This window comes from Fragaria vesca, linkage group LG1 (assembly GCF_000184155.1).
Source record: "Fragaria vesca subsp. vesca linkage group LG1, FraVesHawaii_1.0, whole genome shotgun sequence".
NCBI classification, from domain to species: Eukaryota; Viridiplantae; Streptophyta; class Magnoliopsida; order Rosales; family Rosaceae; genus Fragaria; species Fragaria vesca.
This window is the reverse complement of record NC_020491.1, coordinates 17,980,562-17,999,053: the sequence shown is the minus strand read 5'-3', so window position 1 is coordinate 17,999,053 and position 18,492 is coordinate 17,980,562. Positions and strand designations below refer to the sequence as shown.

Below are 18,492 nucleotides of genomic sequence, written 5' to 3'. Positions count from 1 at the left end.
TAGGGGGAGCTGTCACCGGTCCAAGAAGGTTGCTGGGTTGAAGACCGATCGATTGGGACCGGTGCGGCGGTCTGGGGCGGCCGGATGGCGGCGGACGGCGGTGGAGAAATTTCCGGGTGGAGAGAGGAGAAAACCGGGTGGGAAGAGAGAAAATCGGGAGGGAGAGAGAAAAAGAAAAGAAGAAGAAATGGGTTGGGCTCGGCCCAGCCGACCCAACACTCCTTTTAACCCAAAATTCCAAAATTCAACACCCCGAAATAATACCCCAATAAAATTACCTTTTACTAACAAAAATTACTATTTTTTACCGTCGTAAAAAATTCTTCCTTAGAATAATTCCCTCAAAATATTAGTCCCTCAACACCCTTTGGGAACTAATTAAATTACACACTTAGTGACGAACACAGTAAAAACTCTTGTTATCACTATGCCAGTAATAAAGGTAAAAATTAAGATTCGGGGCGTGACATGCAGATATGGATGAATTGCAGCCAACGAAGAGCCTAGAGAGAGCGGGAGAAAAGAGGAGCAGTGGCAAATTCGTGATTGAACTGGAAACAGGGAGGAAGAGGTAAGTTCCAGGTCCCTTATGAACACTGGGGAGGCTTGTTCCTACTTTACGTTAGAGTAAATATAAATTTAACTAAATTTACTATATATCTATTTTCCGTCGAGTCGGTTACTGTTTACTTTCTACAGGGTTTTTACTGTTCACATCCTACAGTGTTGGGCTGCGTGTTGGGCTTGTTGTTCACATCCTACTGTTTATTGCTTTAGGGGTTTCTTTTCTTGGCGTATGAATATTAGTGTTCTATAAACAACATCTTACAACTCTGTGGCTTCGGCTCTAATATTGACTGCTTTTGCTATGACTGACATAGTTATTTCAGTTTGGTTTTCTTTTCCCCAGCTTTTCACCGGTTTTATTAATCTAAGGTTTTCTTTTTCTTTGCTTATTTGCTTCTTTGCTTTACTAATATGAGGTTCAAGGTCTTCATAAATAGGTAATCTGTTTAGTTGATATTCATGTGTATAGCTAATCAGTGTTTTGTGTGTTTGGGTGTGACTATTTACTGCTCCATACAACTACTTGCCAAAACTTAATTACGTTAGTTATGTGATTTCTGATAGGCATACTTATTGAGAAGAGTTGAAGGCTCTCACTATTATTGAACAATAATCAACATGTAGCTGACTAATAGTAGAGCATATTACAATGGAAAAATTTAACACGTGTCTTTTGTGATTTAACTTTTTGTTTCCCTATTCGCACAACAAAAGGTTTGGCTTCCAAATTCATGTCTGGCCGGATTTGATTGGACTTTCGCGATTTTGAATTTTGATTCTTGCTTGGTTGTCTGGGTTCTCAGATCGGATAATTTGGGTTTGGATTGTGTAAGGATTGAAGCTTTTTGGGTTTTTTCATATCTGGTCTTCATCTTATTTCAGGATTCCCAGCTTTTCCTACACTAATCTTGCATCAATTTCAATGTAAGATCCTTTTTTTCTTGGTTTTGGCTGACCCCTCTCTGTTAATTGGTAAGTTTTCCAAATTGATCACCACTGTTTATGAAAGCTAAACTGAAAATGAAGAGAACAAACACAATATATGTGGACATTGATCGAGTTTGAGTTACGTGAAAGTAGTGAATCATAACAATCAGTACTCACTGATTATTCTCTCAATAGTTGGTTATAGATTATGCTTTGAGGGAACTATTAGTATCAGTAGAAGCAATATGATTTTATTCTCAGAAAATAGTATCGTTTGAATGAAGCTGCTGTCAAACTAATAAGAACAGAAACTTTAAAAGTTCATTATTATGAGATAATAACTTTTAGATTGTAGAACTTTTATTATGTATATACTATTGATACTGTATATACTTATAATTGTATAGGACTACCTTAGGATTAGTACATTGATTGTCATATGATTTGGGGGTTTTGGATTTAGTTGCCAAGATTTTGGAAGACCTCTTTATCCGAGGTCATGTTGAGGAAGTGCTTGGACGGATTAATCTACTTATGCAAAGTGGATGTGCATCTGAGTTTGATAGCCTCTTATCCATTCTTGCTGAAAAAGGAAAGACCATTGCAGCTGTTAAGCTATTAGATTTTTGCCTTGAGCGAGATTGCATGGTAGATTTCAAAAGCTATGATAAGATGTTGGATGCTCTCTTAGAATCAAGAAAGACTAAATGCATACTCAATTTTGTGTAAAATAATGGACAAAGGAGGGGTCACTAATTGGCGTAGCATTGAGGATTTTATTAAGAGCCTCAATTTAGAGGGTAACACAAAACAAGCTGATGTCCCTCTCTAGAAAGATAAAGGGAGGAGAGGATATGGCCGGTCGAAGTAAAAAGGGGAAGAAACAAGTTTCTATGGCTTAATGATCTTCATAGTCTCTTCAAGCCATCCAGGACTGAGTGCTTGACAGCCTAAAGATCACTCGAAGAGTTAACAATGAATCTCTGTTCTGTGCAATGTTTGGAGCTCAGCATTTAGGAACAATAGGAGGAAGAGTGTTTAAAGTGCTACTCTGCAGCATTAGATATCAGCATCTAGAGAAATTGGGCAGCTTCCTCTTAGTGCTGGATTCTATGTCCTGGTGACCAGCTATTTTGGTCCTTTCTCTTAACAAATTTTTCAGTTAGCTAGATTTTTTGAACAATTATCATGGTGGATGGTAATGTAATATATTGAAATTATTGACTCATGTCTACAAGCAAGATTTTTAGATTACTTTCAAAATTACTTTATTTGATATCCAACCCGCTGCAACGCGCGGACTAATTTAACTTTTAACTATATATTATGCGGCCTGGCGCCGCCGCACTGTTCTGAAGAACAGTGCGGTTTCGGGCGGGCTTGGGCTGCATCTCGCTGTGATGGCCTGGTGTTGGGCCTTGATATATCTCTCTCTCGATCTCTCTCGACCTCTCTCGCCGCTCTGTATATCTCTTTCTCGACCTCTCTCGATCTCATTCAGCCACTTCCATCTTTCTTCCTCTCTTTCGATCTCTCTTGACACCACCGAATCATCTCTATCAAGAGATTCAGCCAGATCTCAAGCTCGCCTTCCCTCTCTTTCGTCACTTTTTTCATCTCTCGCTCGGCACACCTCTGGAAGAGCTTGGACTCCTTCTCCTTTTTTTCCCTCTCTTATCCTTTGCTCTCTCTATTTCCTCTATTTTGGTAAAGTCGAACGTACACCAGACTGAAAGAGTGAGGGAGACCAGAGACTGAAAGAGATAGTTTGGCTAAGCATCCTGGGTTTTTGATGAATTCAGGTTTGGGTAAGCTTCCTCTTCTCTGAAATTTTGCTTTTTCTATGTGGGGATTCTTATGGGCTTATGAGTTCCTTTCGTTTTGGTTTCGTTGCATGCCAGATCAGAGAAAGATGGAGAGAGCGAGGGAGAGCAGAGGTGGTGCTTTCGGTCGAGTACCCAACAAAGCTCTGAAGGGAGATTTTATCAACACCAAGAAAGGTGCTTCTTCTGCTATGGGTAATCGATTTTCAGATTATAGACACAAACTGGTATGTCTATCACTCCCAGACTCACTCATTCGTTTAAAACTTTTTGCTTCGATTCATTACTCCTCCACTGAATATGTATATGCCTCATTTCTTGAAATCTTATTGGCCGAGGTGGGAGCCATCGGTTTTTAGCCGCTAAAAGATTTCTGTTTTTACGATTTTAGTTTATGGGTGTTTTTTGGGTTCTAGTGTTTGGGGATTTAGTGCTGCAATTGGGTTCTAGTGATTGGTTTATGGACCAATTGATGTTTACAGAAACAATAACAAAAGGAGGATCAAACCCAAAAGGAGGAGAAAAACGTTATCATATTGGGTTAGGTATGACTTCTTTATTGTTATATGCAAATTTTCAAGCTTCGTTTCCATTGATTTTCATATTCATCTGAATTGGTTTGTTTTTCTTCCATGTTAGAATTTTTCAGGAGTATAGCGATCCTTGGGTGATTGATTTCAAGTAGATATGTTGTTATGATCCTGTAATGATACAGTTTAATCCTTAATCATAAGAGTAACACTCTCATCTATTCTACAAATGGCCAAAATGGCTGTGCATATCAATTTGATTTCTCAATCTCAATGGAAATCTATTGCTTAGTTCATGACAACTTTAAATATTAGAAATACTTTGAGTTGTAATTTGGCACGGACAAAAAAAGAAGGTTAGGGATCAGCTGAATTTTTCATAAAGGTATTTTGTTTTCTCCTCTCATGTTCTAGGTATCAAATACTCATAACAAAATTGGATGGTTTGTCATAGTTGATGCCATTGAATTCAAAATTGGTTTCTTTTCAAATCCCTATTGCCAATGAAGAAGAGAAGCAAACCAAAATTGAAATAACTTTACCGTTTCAACTGTATGAGCTTATTAACTGTAATCATATACTTTCATTAGTTCATGTATACTTTCATATATTTTTTGGTTTAACTGTATTAATGCGACCCTTCATGTGCTTCTGCTTTCTTTCTTTATACTCCCTCTTCTGGGTTTTCTAAATGTAATTGGATTTGTGATTTGATACTACGCTGGTATTAACGATCTAAAGTTAGTGTTTGGAAAAAAAATTTCATATTCTATATTTTCTTTTCATTGGTTGTTTTCTTTTTCAGATATCAACTAGCCGTGAGTTTGGTTGGATATTTTTCTTAAAATTATTACTCTTTCTGGAATACTTTAGTTACTCGAATGTGTCTTTGCTTTGGAGAAACAATGGGAGAGAGGAATTTGATGTTTTGCTACTTTTGTGTATTTATTTCGTGTACGTACTGATCATTGTCAATCTACTCTTGCAGTGGGGGTTTTGGGCATGGTTATTGGCACATCGAGGTGCTGACATTCTGAGAGGTATTTTTACTTTTTTTTTTTTTGGTTAAGAACAGTAAAAGGGAACTTCGAGTAGCTTTCCAATAAAAAAAAAAAAAAAATCTTTTAGAAGTTTCAAAGAACTGTTAGTTAAGATTACTGATGAGAACTGTTTTATTATTCTATCATTGTTGAACTCTGATGTTAAATGGTGCTGAAGGAATTTGGTGTCCATGTAAATTGCCTTTTGGTTTGCAGGGCATTGATAGTTTATTAGGGGTTTTGAGGGTAGGGTTCTTCGGGTTCTGGAAATTAGAGGTGCTGGTTTTGGGTTTTGGCAAGTTTAATAGCCAAGATGAGTAGAGGCACCATAAACTTATAGTAAACAATGAAGTATATATGTATATATATGTCTATGTTTTTTAAGTGACAGTGAACTTGATTTCAGTTAAGTCTTCATTCACATTGAAATAAGTTTTGCTATGACATAAGTTTTGGTTAATCTAAATTCTTGCATGTACTCAATTGATTTCATTTATGAAAATAATGTGTGGGTTGCAATTACTGATCCATCAATTTAAGACCAATTGGTCTATAATCTTTCCTCCTCATTCTTTATTCATTTTTTTTTCATCTTAAAACTAAGATGTTATCTGCACTTTTAAACTCATCTCTCTCCAGGTTATGGCACCTATATACTTCTGTGTATTACAATTCTCTAACTTTTGGTTTTGTAGAAACAAAACTCAAATGGGCAGAGCTAAGAGCATGCATATGGATTAGGACCTGTTGATTTATATTCAAGGTATCTTTTTTATATTTCTTTTGTGGTTTTAGGATCCATATATGTGATTATGTTTTTCAGATTTAGTTATTTCCGTAGGTAAATAAGCTCATGGTGAAATTGTTATAATTAGTGATAAGATACTAAAGTGCTAGATTTTATCAATTCGTTTGAGAAGAAATAGCAGTAAGTTGATGCCATTTATGATTTTGGGAACAGTTCTACATTGAAATTTTGCATAAAAGGGATACTTGATTAGCCAAGCAAAGTGTAAGAATATGCTACAAAGCGGAAACCAAGCCTTTGTTTATATTTGCATTATACCTTTTTTGAGTTGCCTGAAACATGTGTTTAGTGAAGTTGCTTCCACATATGATCTTGGTGATTTTCAGATAAATATAACCATTGAATTTGTTACCCTATTATCCACATGTTGTCTATTCTTATCAGTAACATTCCTTGAGATTCGGAATCCAATTCTTTTTTCAAAATTTCGGTTTGCATGTTTGGTCATTTGGTTCGGATTGAAATTTTTTGTTTTCTTGCAAGGTTTTGGTTTTGCGTGGGTAGTGGCTGTGATCATTTGAGGTTTCTCTCATCCGATCAGGTATATTGCTGTCAGCTTCTCTCACCAAGCAGTTCTTTCTCTTCTTTCTTTTTCGTTTTTGTTTCTTAAATTTATTTGGGTTGGATGAATAGAATGAAGGTGGTAATAGTTGGTACTCAAATTTTTGATTGATGAGTCAATTGGTTTGATAACTACCGCCGGTAGAGGCATGTGATTTTCAGTTTTTCTTCGTTAGAAGTGGATATCAATTACATCAGCAAATTCAACTTCCTTTCACTCTGACTAAAAACAATTTTTATCTTATGAGTTTTCCAGTAGAATCAGAGATCAACTCAAAACTGTAAGAAAAAGAAAGAAGGAAGAAAGAGGAAGTTTCAGCCATCGACTAATACAGCTAATGGAGCAATAAGCATCTATCTCCATATATGTTCCTTTCCATAAAAGTTATTTGGTTTAGATCTAAAGTTTGTTTTTTTTTTTTAATAGCACAGTTTATTTTTTTGGTCCTCTTCTGATTCTGTTATTTTTGTTTCCTTCATTTCATCAGTTGAAGTACAACATGAATGAGTATAAGTAAAGATCTTGAATGAGTTTGTATATGTAAAAACTAAAAGTAACATACCTTTACAATTTTAGGCAACAAATTGATGTTAGTTGATTTTCCATGTTGCTTTCAGGTGGCAATGGAGTTTTTGGAATGAATTGGAATCGGTATTTCAAATAAATGCTGATGTTATGTGAAATCACTTATGGGAAAAACTTCAAACTCTACTTCGTGGTATGTAAAGTTGCTTACTCTTTCTTTTCCTTATAATTTCAATTCCCGCCTAATAATTTAAATTCCCACGGTTTAGTCTTTGAGAATTGACTTCAATTTATGATGCTTGATGTGTATATTTTCAGGTACTGGCTAAATAGTATAAATAGGGTGAGACAAAGGGAGCGAAGGGTCTCTGGACTACAAATGATCAAACATTGATGGTCTTTCAAAATCTCTAATTAAAATGTAGGTCTTCTGCTGCAGCTATGAACGTATATTCCTTGGCTATTGTGGTTTATTGATCCAATTGTATTTAGAATGTCCAACAAGCCAGCACTAAACCTAATTAAACTGTTATGGTGAGGATTGAAAAAAAGATGATATAAAAAGAGGTGAGTAATTATATATGGAGGCTGTGTGTTTTTGTTCCGAGTTTCTCTATTATTATTTTTGTTTTTTTTTTTTTGTGTGGTTGTTACAATATCATATATTGAGGCTTTGGGGAAGATTACAAGGGACGATATTGTTTTTAGTTGGTGCGTCTGTCTTTGGCTCTTGATAATTCTTTCTATCTCCTTGGATTTCCTTTTTTTTATTTTGCTTTTCAGTTGATGTTCTGTTATTATTTTTCTTTGGTATTGAATTCTCTTTCTTTTTCTTCTCTACTGTTCATGCTATTTAGTGAAGAAGAGCTATTTTGTATGTATTACAGGTTAGTGCTGACCGGGAAACCTCTGTCATTTGGAATTTTGCAGCCAAATTGTTTAGCAGGTATTCTATATTAACTGCTCTCATGTACCACACTATCTCTTATTGTGTTTTTAAAATTCTCCACTTTCCCCTCAATTATCCCAAAAGTGTATCCAATCACTAATTCAGGCTAAGATGGATATATATCCCCTGTGTCTATTGGTTTTGACTTGGTGATATTTATAATTTATCGAGTTCATTCTATCTATAGCTGTAGCCCTGGACTATAAATTAGATTGTAAGAACTGGAAAAAAAAAAAAATAAGTGGCTGATCTTAGGATCTGAACATGGTAACATCTGTAGTTGACAGAAGTTTGCTAGATATGATGTTTAGTTGTCTTTGCATGTGGGAAATGAGATGATGATATGTTCATATTTTTCAATGTGGGATAGATTGAAATTGTCAAGTATATGGATATCAGATGCAAAAGAAGTTTTTGGACAAGGAAATAGTTTAGGCGCAGAACTGTTATCTTCTAAAAAGTTAAAAGAAATGTGGAAAGAAATCAGTGTTATAAATTAGGCAGACCAATGCATTTTACCTGAAAATGTTAAATATTTTAAGAAAGGAATTATCTGATGGTAGTAAGTATCATGCATGTGCCTTCAAAAATATTGGTATCACACAAAGTTCTATTTTTTTTTGGATGTTGTGTAAAAATGTATGAAGGGTGTCTTTGCAAGGAAGAGAATCTAATTCAACTATGTGAATTATATTGTAAATGTTGATGTAATTACCTTGAAGTTTTGTTCTTTTTGGTTAAGAATGAGAAGGAGTTGAGGATATCATGCAGTCACAAATATAACTAAGTGGTCATTTTTACATTACTCATTTTTCTTTTTTCTTTTCGCTAATATATTGCTAAGTTACACAAGTAATAATCTATGTTTTGGTTTGATTGACTTTGTAGAAAGGATGCAAGGCGAAATCAGATGTGCCAAGACTAGATCAACTCTATAGTGCTACGTACACAAGACTGTTGTCTATTATTGTTTTTGTAATGGCTCCACTGACATTATAACATATGCGACTTTTATATTCTGATTGTTTCCCGCAGCAACGTGCGGGCAAACAAAGCTAGTTCCTAGTACTATACGGCCTGGCGCCGCCTTACTGTTCTGAAGAACAGTGTCAGTTGGGCTTGGGCCTGCGTCTCGCTTGGGCTTGGGCTCTTGCCAACGAAGCTCCTAGAAAAAGTGAGAGAGAAGAGCAGCGGAGGACTTGGACTCTTGAACTCTCTCTCGATCTCTCTCGAAAGCTGTTTTGATCTCTCTTCTTCTTCTTCTTCTTCTTCTGTTCTCTGATTCTTCGTCTTTTTCTCTACCCTTTGCTCTCTCTTTTTCCATCGATCTCTCCAGTGTCTTGAAGTCTCGCCGCTTCTCTCCCACCTGATATTTCTCGAATGATCTCTCGCTCGCCGCCTCCTAAAGCTTCAGAAAAGATCGCCGCTTCCGTTTCATCTCTGAAGTGACCTTTACAGGTTAGGCCTCCGATTCAGTTTTTTTTTTTTTCCCCTTTTTCATTACTTTAAATAGAAGCAGAAATCAATTGATATTGATCATCCCAGCGTATGTTATCCTAGCATAGTCTATAAACTTTGTTCACTCTTTCACGTCGATGTTATCTATTTCCTTCAACAATTGTGACTAATACGAACTTCTGTTTTCTAGGTTTCCATAGACGAAAAAGAGGTCTGAATTTAGAAAAAAAGGAAGAGGGGAGCCCAATACGAGATCCAGGTTAGTGCTATTTTGTTGTGGTTATGGTCTTATTCTCTCAGATACACATATTTTTGGTCATATGGTATTTTGATTGTTGTGAAAGGATAACTGTAGAGTTCAGGTTCTAATTTTCTGTGTTTGGAATTGATTACACCTTCTGTATTTGGGTTGTTTCGTACTGTTAATGTCTAAGATGGAATAGTTAAGTTTTGGTATCTTGATAGGTATCAGCCCATGTGTTGGTTCTCCTTTCAATTTCCCCAGTTAATTCATTTAATGGATCTTGACTTTCTATGTTTGCAGGTAGAAATAGTTATGTAATTGGGAGTTATATATTGGAGTAGGTGAGTCTATCTTAAACTGATCTTCATCTTCATTATTTATCTATGTTTTTGCTTTTATTTATTGTGTTTTGTATGATTTGGGATGGCAGTTGATCGATGCATATTATCAACTACTTGCATATAGCTGTAAATACTCACCTTTGCTTCATCACCTAGACCTCACCTATACCTCCTCTTCTCACTCCTTGCATAGTCTTTCTTCTTGCTTTTAGTTTCACACCAACAATTTGATATTGTTTACGGTTGGTAATAATATGTGACTATTTGATGTAGTTTAGATTGTTGTTTTCCCTTTTTGATTTGGAAAAGAAAGTTTTAAAAAAAAATTTAAGTTTGCGTATGATTAGTTCATTGTGCAGTTGGAATTCTAAAAGAGTCAAGTGTCAATCCTGATTTGAATTGAAATCGAGAGAACGTAGAAATTGTAAAAGCTGTCAAAAGTCGTTAGAAACTATTATCCTAAACATAACAGAACTACTTGCATCTTAAAGCCCTAAAGCTATGAGATTGCATAGATCATGCTCACCAGGAAAATATGAGGTTTCAGGTTAGTATTCTGTATTTACAGTTTATTTTCTTCTTTTTCTATAGGTCTGGTGAAAGTGAAACAGTCAATCACATAACTGATTTGGAACTCTACATATCACATTTCGGTAAGTGCAAGCAGTGGATTGTTGCAATTCTTTTCTATATTGACAGTATTTGATTGATTTAACTTTCATCTGTTTGCATCTTACTTTTGATTATATTCAGTTTGAAGATGTTATTATTGTGTAACTACTTACTTTTGATTATATATTCTATATATTTCCAAAACAACATGCTAATTTCCTTTATTTTACCTTTTCAGAGTCTACAAAGGCTGAAGAGAAAGAACATGTTGAAGATTCAAAGTATAAGGTTTTGCTGCTAAAATTGCAGGTTAGATTTTGTGTTTACAAATTTGTGCTTAATGTGGTGCTAGATGATTATCAATGCTAAAAGCTTTGGCATGTCTAAAAATGTTTCCTTTCTTATATTGTTTCATATTCTTTATTTATTTAATGTGTTGAGGAAAGAAAATTTACCTGCACACCTAAATTGTATTCAAAAGAAGTGCCCCAAAGTAGTCCTGGAAGATCTATATATATGTTCGGTTACAAATTGGTGACCACATATGAGATCAGTGTTAGCATATGTAAGGGTTTTCAGATCTTGAGTTTTTCAAATTTTTCTATATTGTAGCTTTGAAATTGTGAGTGTGATTTTCTCTTCTGCCTATTGGAATTTGAAGCTTCCATACTATTTTCCAGATGTTAATCTATTGTTAGCCTGATCTATCAAACAGTGTCTTACAAACTGAACTCGATTTCAGTTTGGAAATCCCTGTCTAAGGTTTGCCCTCTAAGATTCACCTCGAGCAGCTGCTGAAACAATGTTGTAGGAAGAGAGGTGTGTAGTTATGTGTAGGAAGAGAGCTGATGAAACAATTTTCTTACTGAAATGTTATTGTTGGATCATAATTCATAGATAATTTTGTGTCCTAATCCTTGAAAATTACTTGTTCTAAAGTCCATTTTGTTGTCAATTAATCCAATTCCATGTTTTGTAGAAAATATTGACAAGAGAAGAGAAACGGTGAAATTCCGGCAATTTTCCGAGCATCACCACTTTTGGCGGCACAAGTGGCGGCGCACCACCACTTTTGGTGGTGCCATATATTTTCCGGCCAATTTCATGGAAAAGGAAAGGTGGAGAAGTCTTGTTCAATCACAACTAGTTCTTAACCTTTTGGTTAGGATTCAACTCCAACACATTTCCCTCTTTCCCACACAATCCTCACTTCCCCCCTTTTTACCCAAAAGTCCATCAAAGTCCCTACAATTATCTTCCATGTTTTGTAGGTTGAATCACCACATTATCCTACCCCTTTTCTTCATGATTGCCTATTAACCTACTCTATCTCCCCCCTCACCTTTTGCTTTGGTTTTGGAAAAGTTATGGCAATTTGAACACTCTTTCCTTAGTGTTTCAAACGGATGGGAGGAGAGGAAGAAAGCTGTTTTTGGTTTTCTCTCCCACTTTTCATCCATCTTTATTTAAGTCTATCTTCTCCACTTTTTCACACACCATCTCCCACTTCACACACTACCTCATTTCCTCTCTCTAATCTCCATTAGAGAACCACCACCACTCCTCCACAAAACCTCCATCTCCACCACCTTCATACCATAACCTCACTTTTCCCTTCTACCCATCTCATCTTATATACACAAAGCTTCATCATTTTGCCATCCATCCATATATTCCATCCTTTATCATCAAGCAAGGAGAAGGAAGAGGAGCTAGCACCATTTGAGGACACCATCACCATCACCTCCATCATCACCATCACAAGGATACCATGAGTTCATCCCATTCCTCCTCAACTTGAGCATAGTCACTTTTCTTTCCTTACTCTTTAGTTTGATGTTCATAATCATATTGAAGCTTGTATATTTGATTATGAGTGAGTAGTTAGTTTGTTGGGGCTAGGGTTGAAAGCCCTAGCCAACCTTGTATGACATTGATGTATATATTGTGTTTGATGCACTTTTCATTAGCGCCTTAATATGCTAGATCAAGAGTTGAACTTCCATGCTTGAACTTAATCAATTTGGGTATGTTTGTTTGCCATGACATGAGAAATAATTAGGGCTTGATTAACCTTAGTTGTTTGAAGCATGATAGCATATCATATGTGCATGTTAGAGTTGTGAACTACAATCACTTAGAGATAAGCTTGGTTGGTTTGCATGATTTCTTCATCTCCAAGCTTTATGCACTTAGGGTAATGCATTAGATTTCTAATCATATTGAAATGCATGACTTAGGTAGTTAAGTATTACATCCGAGAGGGGTTGCTTGATATCAACAAAGGAGAATGTCCCTTGTCATACCCGAGAGGGATGCAATGAGAGAAATTGGCTAATTAAAATGGTATCATTTACTCTAGAAACATCATTGTTTGCAAGGGAGGCTAGAGGTGAAAACCTTAAGTCCCAACTCCCATCCATTTCATCACATCTAATTTAGTTTAGCATAGTTTATAATTCAAGTTTACATTTAGCAAGTTTCGAATCAAATCATCTCAAAACCAAAAATCAAATCTACCTCATCTTGCATATATTCACCATGAACTTTGGTTCGCTTGTGAGCCATTGTTTGTGATTGTACATTTGCATAATATTTTTAGCATCCTTTAGGTTTTCCTAGCTAGAGTGGGTTTACCAATCCCTTGGGTACGATATCCCTTACTCATAATCCCTACACTATAACTTGGCCCTTATACTTGAGGGTGGTTTTTTGGCTAACAAGTTTTTGGCGCCGTTATCGGGGATTGGAGTGAAATCCTATTCCTAGCTCGGTTTGCCTTTAAGGGAAGCTAGAAATTTACTTGTCCATTTGTAAATTTAGTGTGTTTTTTTGGTTTTTCCAGAAAAAGATCGATCTCTTCGTGTAAAAGATCGATCTTTTTGAGTTACAGAGCCGAAATAAGCTCTAAAAGATCGATCTTTTATTTTAAAGATCGATCTTTCCTGTGCATTTGTAATTTTTCCAGAAAAAAAAGATCGATCTCTAAGTTTGAGTGATCGATCTCTTTAGAGCACAGACCCACTGATATTAGAAAAGATCAATCTCTTCATTTTGAAAGATCGATCTTTTGCCCTGTTTCAGTTTTATTTTTATTTTTGAGTTTCAACTTGTGTTCTTACCTGTGCTTTGAATCATTATAGGTGTTTATGAATCTTGAAGAAGGTCCAAGTGACCCGGTGATACAACCAACTTATTCAACTCCATCATCTTCAAGTACACCAAGTGAAGAAACATCCATTGACCATACTCTTGAGAATAGTAGTGAAGGAATTTGGATACCGAGGGAAAGTCTAGACGAATTAAGGAGAATAGCATTAAGTTTGGAAGCTAAACTCTTGAGAAGATCGAACGAGGAGGATCCACAAATGGGGGACGTAAATGAAGAGGAACCACGCCCTATGAAGAAGTACACATTGCCAACAATTTCCAATCATCCAAGTTGCATTGTGCTTCCACCATGTGCGGTTGCCTTTGACATCAAGCCGGGAACTATTGCCAATCTACCTCTCTTCTTTGGGTTACCAAACAATGAGCCATACTTGCATCTTCAAGAGTTCAATGAAGCATGCTCAACCGTCCAACTCTTAGGCATTGATGAAGGGAATTTGCGCCTTCGGCTCTTTCCATTTTCATTGAAAGACAAGGCCAAGAAATGGTAATACAAGTTACCTCCAAGAAGCATCAACACTTGGGAAGAGATGCAAAAAGTCTTCCTCAAATTCTATTTTCCTCCACACAAGTCTAATTCAATGAGGAATGATTTGTTGAATTTCCGGGAGCTACCAAGTGATTCTTTCTATGAGACATGGGAGAGATTCAAGGATCTAGAATGTGGTGTTCCTAATCATGGCCTCTCAAGAGTAGCGGTTCTAAGTTCTTTCTACACCGGACTCTCGCAAGAATCTAGGAGGAGGGTTGATAATGCTTGTGGGGGTTGCTTCATGAACAAGACCGAAGAGGAAGCAACAAGAATTCTTGATGAGTTAAGTGAATCTTCTCAACTCTATGATTGTGTCTCGGATAGAAAACCAATGATGGTGAAGAGTGCTCAAGTGCCAATGAAAGAGCTAGAGCCAAGAAAGGGGATGTACAATGTTGATGCCTCAAATATTCAAATGCAACAAGAGTTGAAGAGGATAGAAGGGGAGATGCAAAAGAAGCTTGACATGTTTCTACAAGCACAAGGAAGACCTCAAAGCCAAATTCGAGAGCCTAGTATGGGAGCCAAATTTATGGAGCAAGTTTGTTTGATTTGTGAAAGTGCTTATCATGACACAAGGGAGTGTTCTCAAAGTGACATGTACCCGGAATTGATAGAGCAATGCAATCTTCTTGGTTACTCAATGAAGCCGAGAAATGACTCTTATTGCAATGGCTACAATCCTGGATGGAGGAACAATCCTAATGTTGGATGGGGTGGAAATCAAAACCGTGAGCAAGGTCAAGGTTTCCAAAGGCCTAGTGGGGGCTATCAAGGTGCAAGCTCCTCAAACTACAACAATCAAGGAGGAAACAATGCCTATCATGCTCCAAGACCACCATATCAAGCACCACCTCAACATCCTCTACCCCTACACCAACCCCAAGTGCCTAATCAAGAAGCAAGGAAGACACCTACTCTTGAAGAAATGATGGCGGCCTTTGTTGGGAATCAAGCAAAGCAAGATGAGAAGATCAATATCCTTACCCAAGGTATGAGCAAGCTTGAGGTACAAATGGGGCAATTAGCTAATGAGCTAAGTCAAAGGAAGCAAGGTGTGTTCCCAAGCCAAGTGGAGAATAATCGAAGACATGAAGCCAAGGCCATTACTACATTGAGAAGTGGTAGACAAGTGGAGAACAATGTGTACATGCCTACTAATAAAGAAGATGTCATTCCAAGGGTGCCACCCGGTTTTGAAAAGAGATCAAAGGATAAAGCAAGTGAGTTGGCACATGGAGAAGTCATCTTGGGTTTTAATGATGGTGAAGAAGAAGCTTTGAAGGAGAAAATGAATGCATATGAGAAGGACAAGCCTTTGGGTTTGAGAGTAGCTTTGGAAGAAGATGAAGTCCAAGAGGACGCCTTGAAGAACAAATTTGATGCCAAGGCCGGAACTAATGACAAAGAAGCCTCTACATCTACTTCAAATGAAACTTCATTCAAAAGAGGTATCAAATTCAATCCTCCTATGAAGATAGTTCAAGAGAAAGAAGTTCCTCTTCCTTATCCTCAATTTCAAAGAAATGATGCATTGAAACAAAAGAATGAGAAGGTGAAGAAGGAGTTTCTTGACTTATTTAGGAAGGTGGAGATTAACATCCCTCTCTTGGATGCAATCAAAACCATTCCTTCATATGCCAAGTTTCTCAAGGAGCTTTGTACTCACAAGAGGAAGTTTGAGAAGAATGAGAAAGTATGCTTAAGTGAAGAAGTTAGTGCAGTTTTGCAAAGAAAGCTTCCTTCCAAGTTGAAAGATCCGGGTTCATTCACAATTCCTTGCAAGATAGGTAAAAATTTCTTTGATAAAGCTTTGATGGATTTGGGTGCTAGTATCAACTTAATGCCTTATAGTGTTTATGAGTCTCTTGGCATTGGTGAAATCCATCCCATTGCTATCTCTTTGCAAATGGCGGATAGGAGTCTTAAGTACCCAAGAGGGGTTGTGGAAGATGTTCTTGTGAAGGTAGAAGATTTGATCCTACCGGCGGACTTTATCATTCTAGATATGGAAGAGGCTCCTCTTCATGACAAGAGTTGCCTATCATTCTTGGAAGAGCATTTATGGCAACCGCCGGTACTAAGATTGATGTGAAGGAGGGTTTGATAACCATGACCGTTCATGACACTACCATTGCCTTTAGAATCTTTGATGCAATGAGCAAGCCATCATATGCCTATGATTGTCTTCGGATTGATGTTTTGGATGGAATTGACAAGATGGTGGAGAATACTTTCATTGAAAATGCTTCTCAAGATTCATTGGAGACATGTTTGCATCACCATGGTATGGAATTTATTGAAGAGGCAACAAAAGAAGCGGAGCTTACACTTGAGGCCTTAAGGCCATGCACTCCACATTTGCAACCAAAAGTTGAGGTACCTCTTACTAACCCTACTCCTCTACTTCCTTCAATTAAGTGTCCTCCTACTCTTGAATTGAAACCACTTTCTTCTAATTTGAAGTATGCTTTTATTGGTGAAAACCACAAGTTACCCGTAATCATCTCTTCATGTTTGAGTGATTTGCAAGAACAAAAGCTACTTAGGGTGTTGAACGATCATAAGGAGGCAATTGGGTGGACTATTGCCGATATCAAAGGCATAAGTCCGAGTATGTGCATGCATAAGATCCTTCTTGAAGATGACATGAAGCCTAGGAGGGATTCTCAAAGGAGGCTTAATGTTATAATGCAAGAAGTTGTGAGGAAGGAAATCATGAAGTTGCTTGATGTTGGTGTTATCTACCCTATTTCCGATTCCAAGTGGGTATCACAGGTTCATGTGGTTTCCAAGAAGAGTGGCATGACGGTTGTTGCCAATGGCAAAGGAGATCTTGTCCCACAAAGAGTAGCAAGCGGATGGAGAGTGTGTATTGACTACCGGAAGCTTAATAATGCCACAAAGAAAGATCATTTTCCATTGCCATTCATTGATCAAATGCTAGAGAGACTTGCCAGCCATGAGTATTATTGCTTTCTTGATGGGTATAGTGGCTACAACCAAATCCCCATAGCACCGGAGGATCAAGAGAAGACCACATTCACTTGTCCATATGGCACATTTGCTTATAGGAGAATGCCATTTGGTTTGTGCAATGCACCGGCAACTTTCCAAAGGTGCATGATTACCATTTTTAGTGATATGGTGGAGAAGTTTATTGAGGTGTTCATGGATGATTTTAGTGTGTTTGGGGATTCATTTAACCAATGCCTTCACCATTTGGAGCTTGTGCTTCAAAAATGTGAGGAGAGCAACCTAGTCTTGAATTGGGAGAAGTGTCACTTTATGGTGAATGAAGGAATTGTTCTTGGGTATGTGGTTAGTGCTAGAGGGATAGAAGTTGACAAGGCCAAAGTGGATGTCATCTCCAAGCTCCCACCTCCACACAATGTCAAAGGAATTAGAAGTTTTCTTGGACATGCCGGTTTTTATAGAAGATACATCAAAGATTTTTCCAAGATCTCCAAGCCCCTTTGTGATTTGCTAGCCAAAGATGCATCTTTTATGTTTGATGAGCATTGTATGGAAGCATTTGAGAAAATAAAGGAAATGCTCACTCAAGCTCCTATCATGATGGCACCGGATTGGTCTCTTCCATTTGAGTTGATGTGTGATGCTTCGGATTATGCTATGGGAGCGGTCTTGGCTCAAAAGAAGGATAAGGTACTTCGTGCTATTTACTATGCTAGCCGCACTTTGAATGATGCACAAATTAACTACACCACAACGGAGAAGGAACTTCTAGCAATTATCTTTGCTCTTGAGAAGTTTAGAAGCTATTTGCTTGGTACCAAGGTTGTTGTGCACACGGATCATAGTGCTTTGAAGTATCTATTATCAAAGAAGGAGGTTAAGCCAAGGTTGATAAGGTGGATCTTGTTGTTGCAAGAGTTTGATATTGAGATCAAGGACAAGCCGGGGAAGGAGAACCAAGTGGCAGATCATTTGTCAAGGTTGATTGAGGGAGGTGATGACTCATCCATTCCTTTGAAAGATACTTTTCCGGATGAGCAATTATTTAACATCAATGTTAAGGAGCTCCCATGGTTTGCTAATCTGGTGAACTACCATGCAAGTGAGGGGAAGTGTCACATCCCGACCCTTATATTTTTACCTTATTTACTAGCCTGATTATAATAAGAATTTTACCGTCTCCGTCATTGAGTTAATAGTTAATTGGTCCCTAGAGGGGTTTCGGGGACGATTATGTGCGGAGGATTATTCGTATGAGGAAAATACGACGACGGTAAAAATAGTAAATTTTAGCTAGTAAAAGGTAATTTTTATTCGGGTATTATTTTTTCGGGGTGTTTTTATTTTTGTGGGAGTTGGGTATAAGGGGGAGTTGGACCGGTTGGAGAGGCCCAACCCTTTTCCCTCTCTTCTCTCCCGTTTTTCCC

General features: G+C 37.3%; 1 protein-coding gene and 2 non-coding genes across 3 annotated transcripts in view; all 3 read left to right on the top strand.

Moving 5' to 3' along the window:
* Positions 1 to 3,009: 3,009 nt before the first annotated feature.
* LOC101293433 lies at positions 3,010 to 4,099 on the top strand. The gene is made up of 2 exons (XR_183770.1): positions 3,010 to 3,302; positions 3,396 to 4,099. It is a non-coding gene; the product is annotated as an uncharacterized LOC101293433 (transcript).
* Positions 4,100 to 6,471: 2,372 nt separating this feature from the next.
* On the top strand, positions 6,472 to 12,396 carry LOC101293721. The gene is made up of 9 exons (XR_183771.1): positions 6,472 to 6,975; positions 7,101 to 7,203; positions 7,670 to 7,728; positions 8,620 to 9,189; positions 9,380 to 9,448; positions 9,734 to 9,774; positions 10,366 to 10,427; positions 10,625 to 10,695; positions 11,366 to 12,396. It is a non-coding gene; the product is annotated as an uncharacterized LOC101293721 (transcript).
* Positions 12,397 to 14,687: 2,291 nt separating this feature from the next.
* The window catches only part of LOC101311522, a 9,598-nt gene continuing 5,793 nt past the window's right edge, over positions 14,688 to 18,492 (top strand). The window contains exons 1-2 of the mRNA XM_004289414.1: positions 14,688 to 15,807; positions 16,734 to 18,177. Coding sequence (XP_004289462.1) covers positions 14,688 to 15,807; positions 16,734 to 18,177 — 2,564 coding nt within the window. The remainder of the gene's footprint in view (positions 15,808 to 16,733; positions 18,178 to 18,492) is intronic.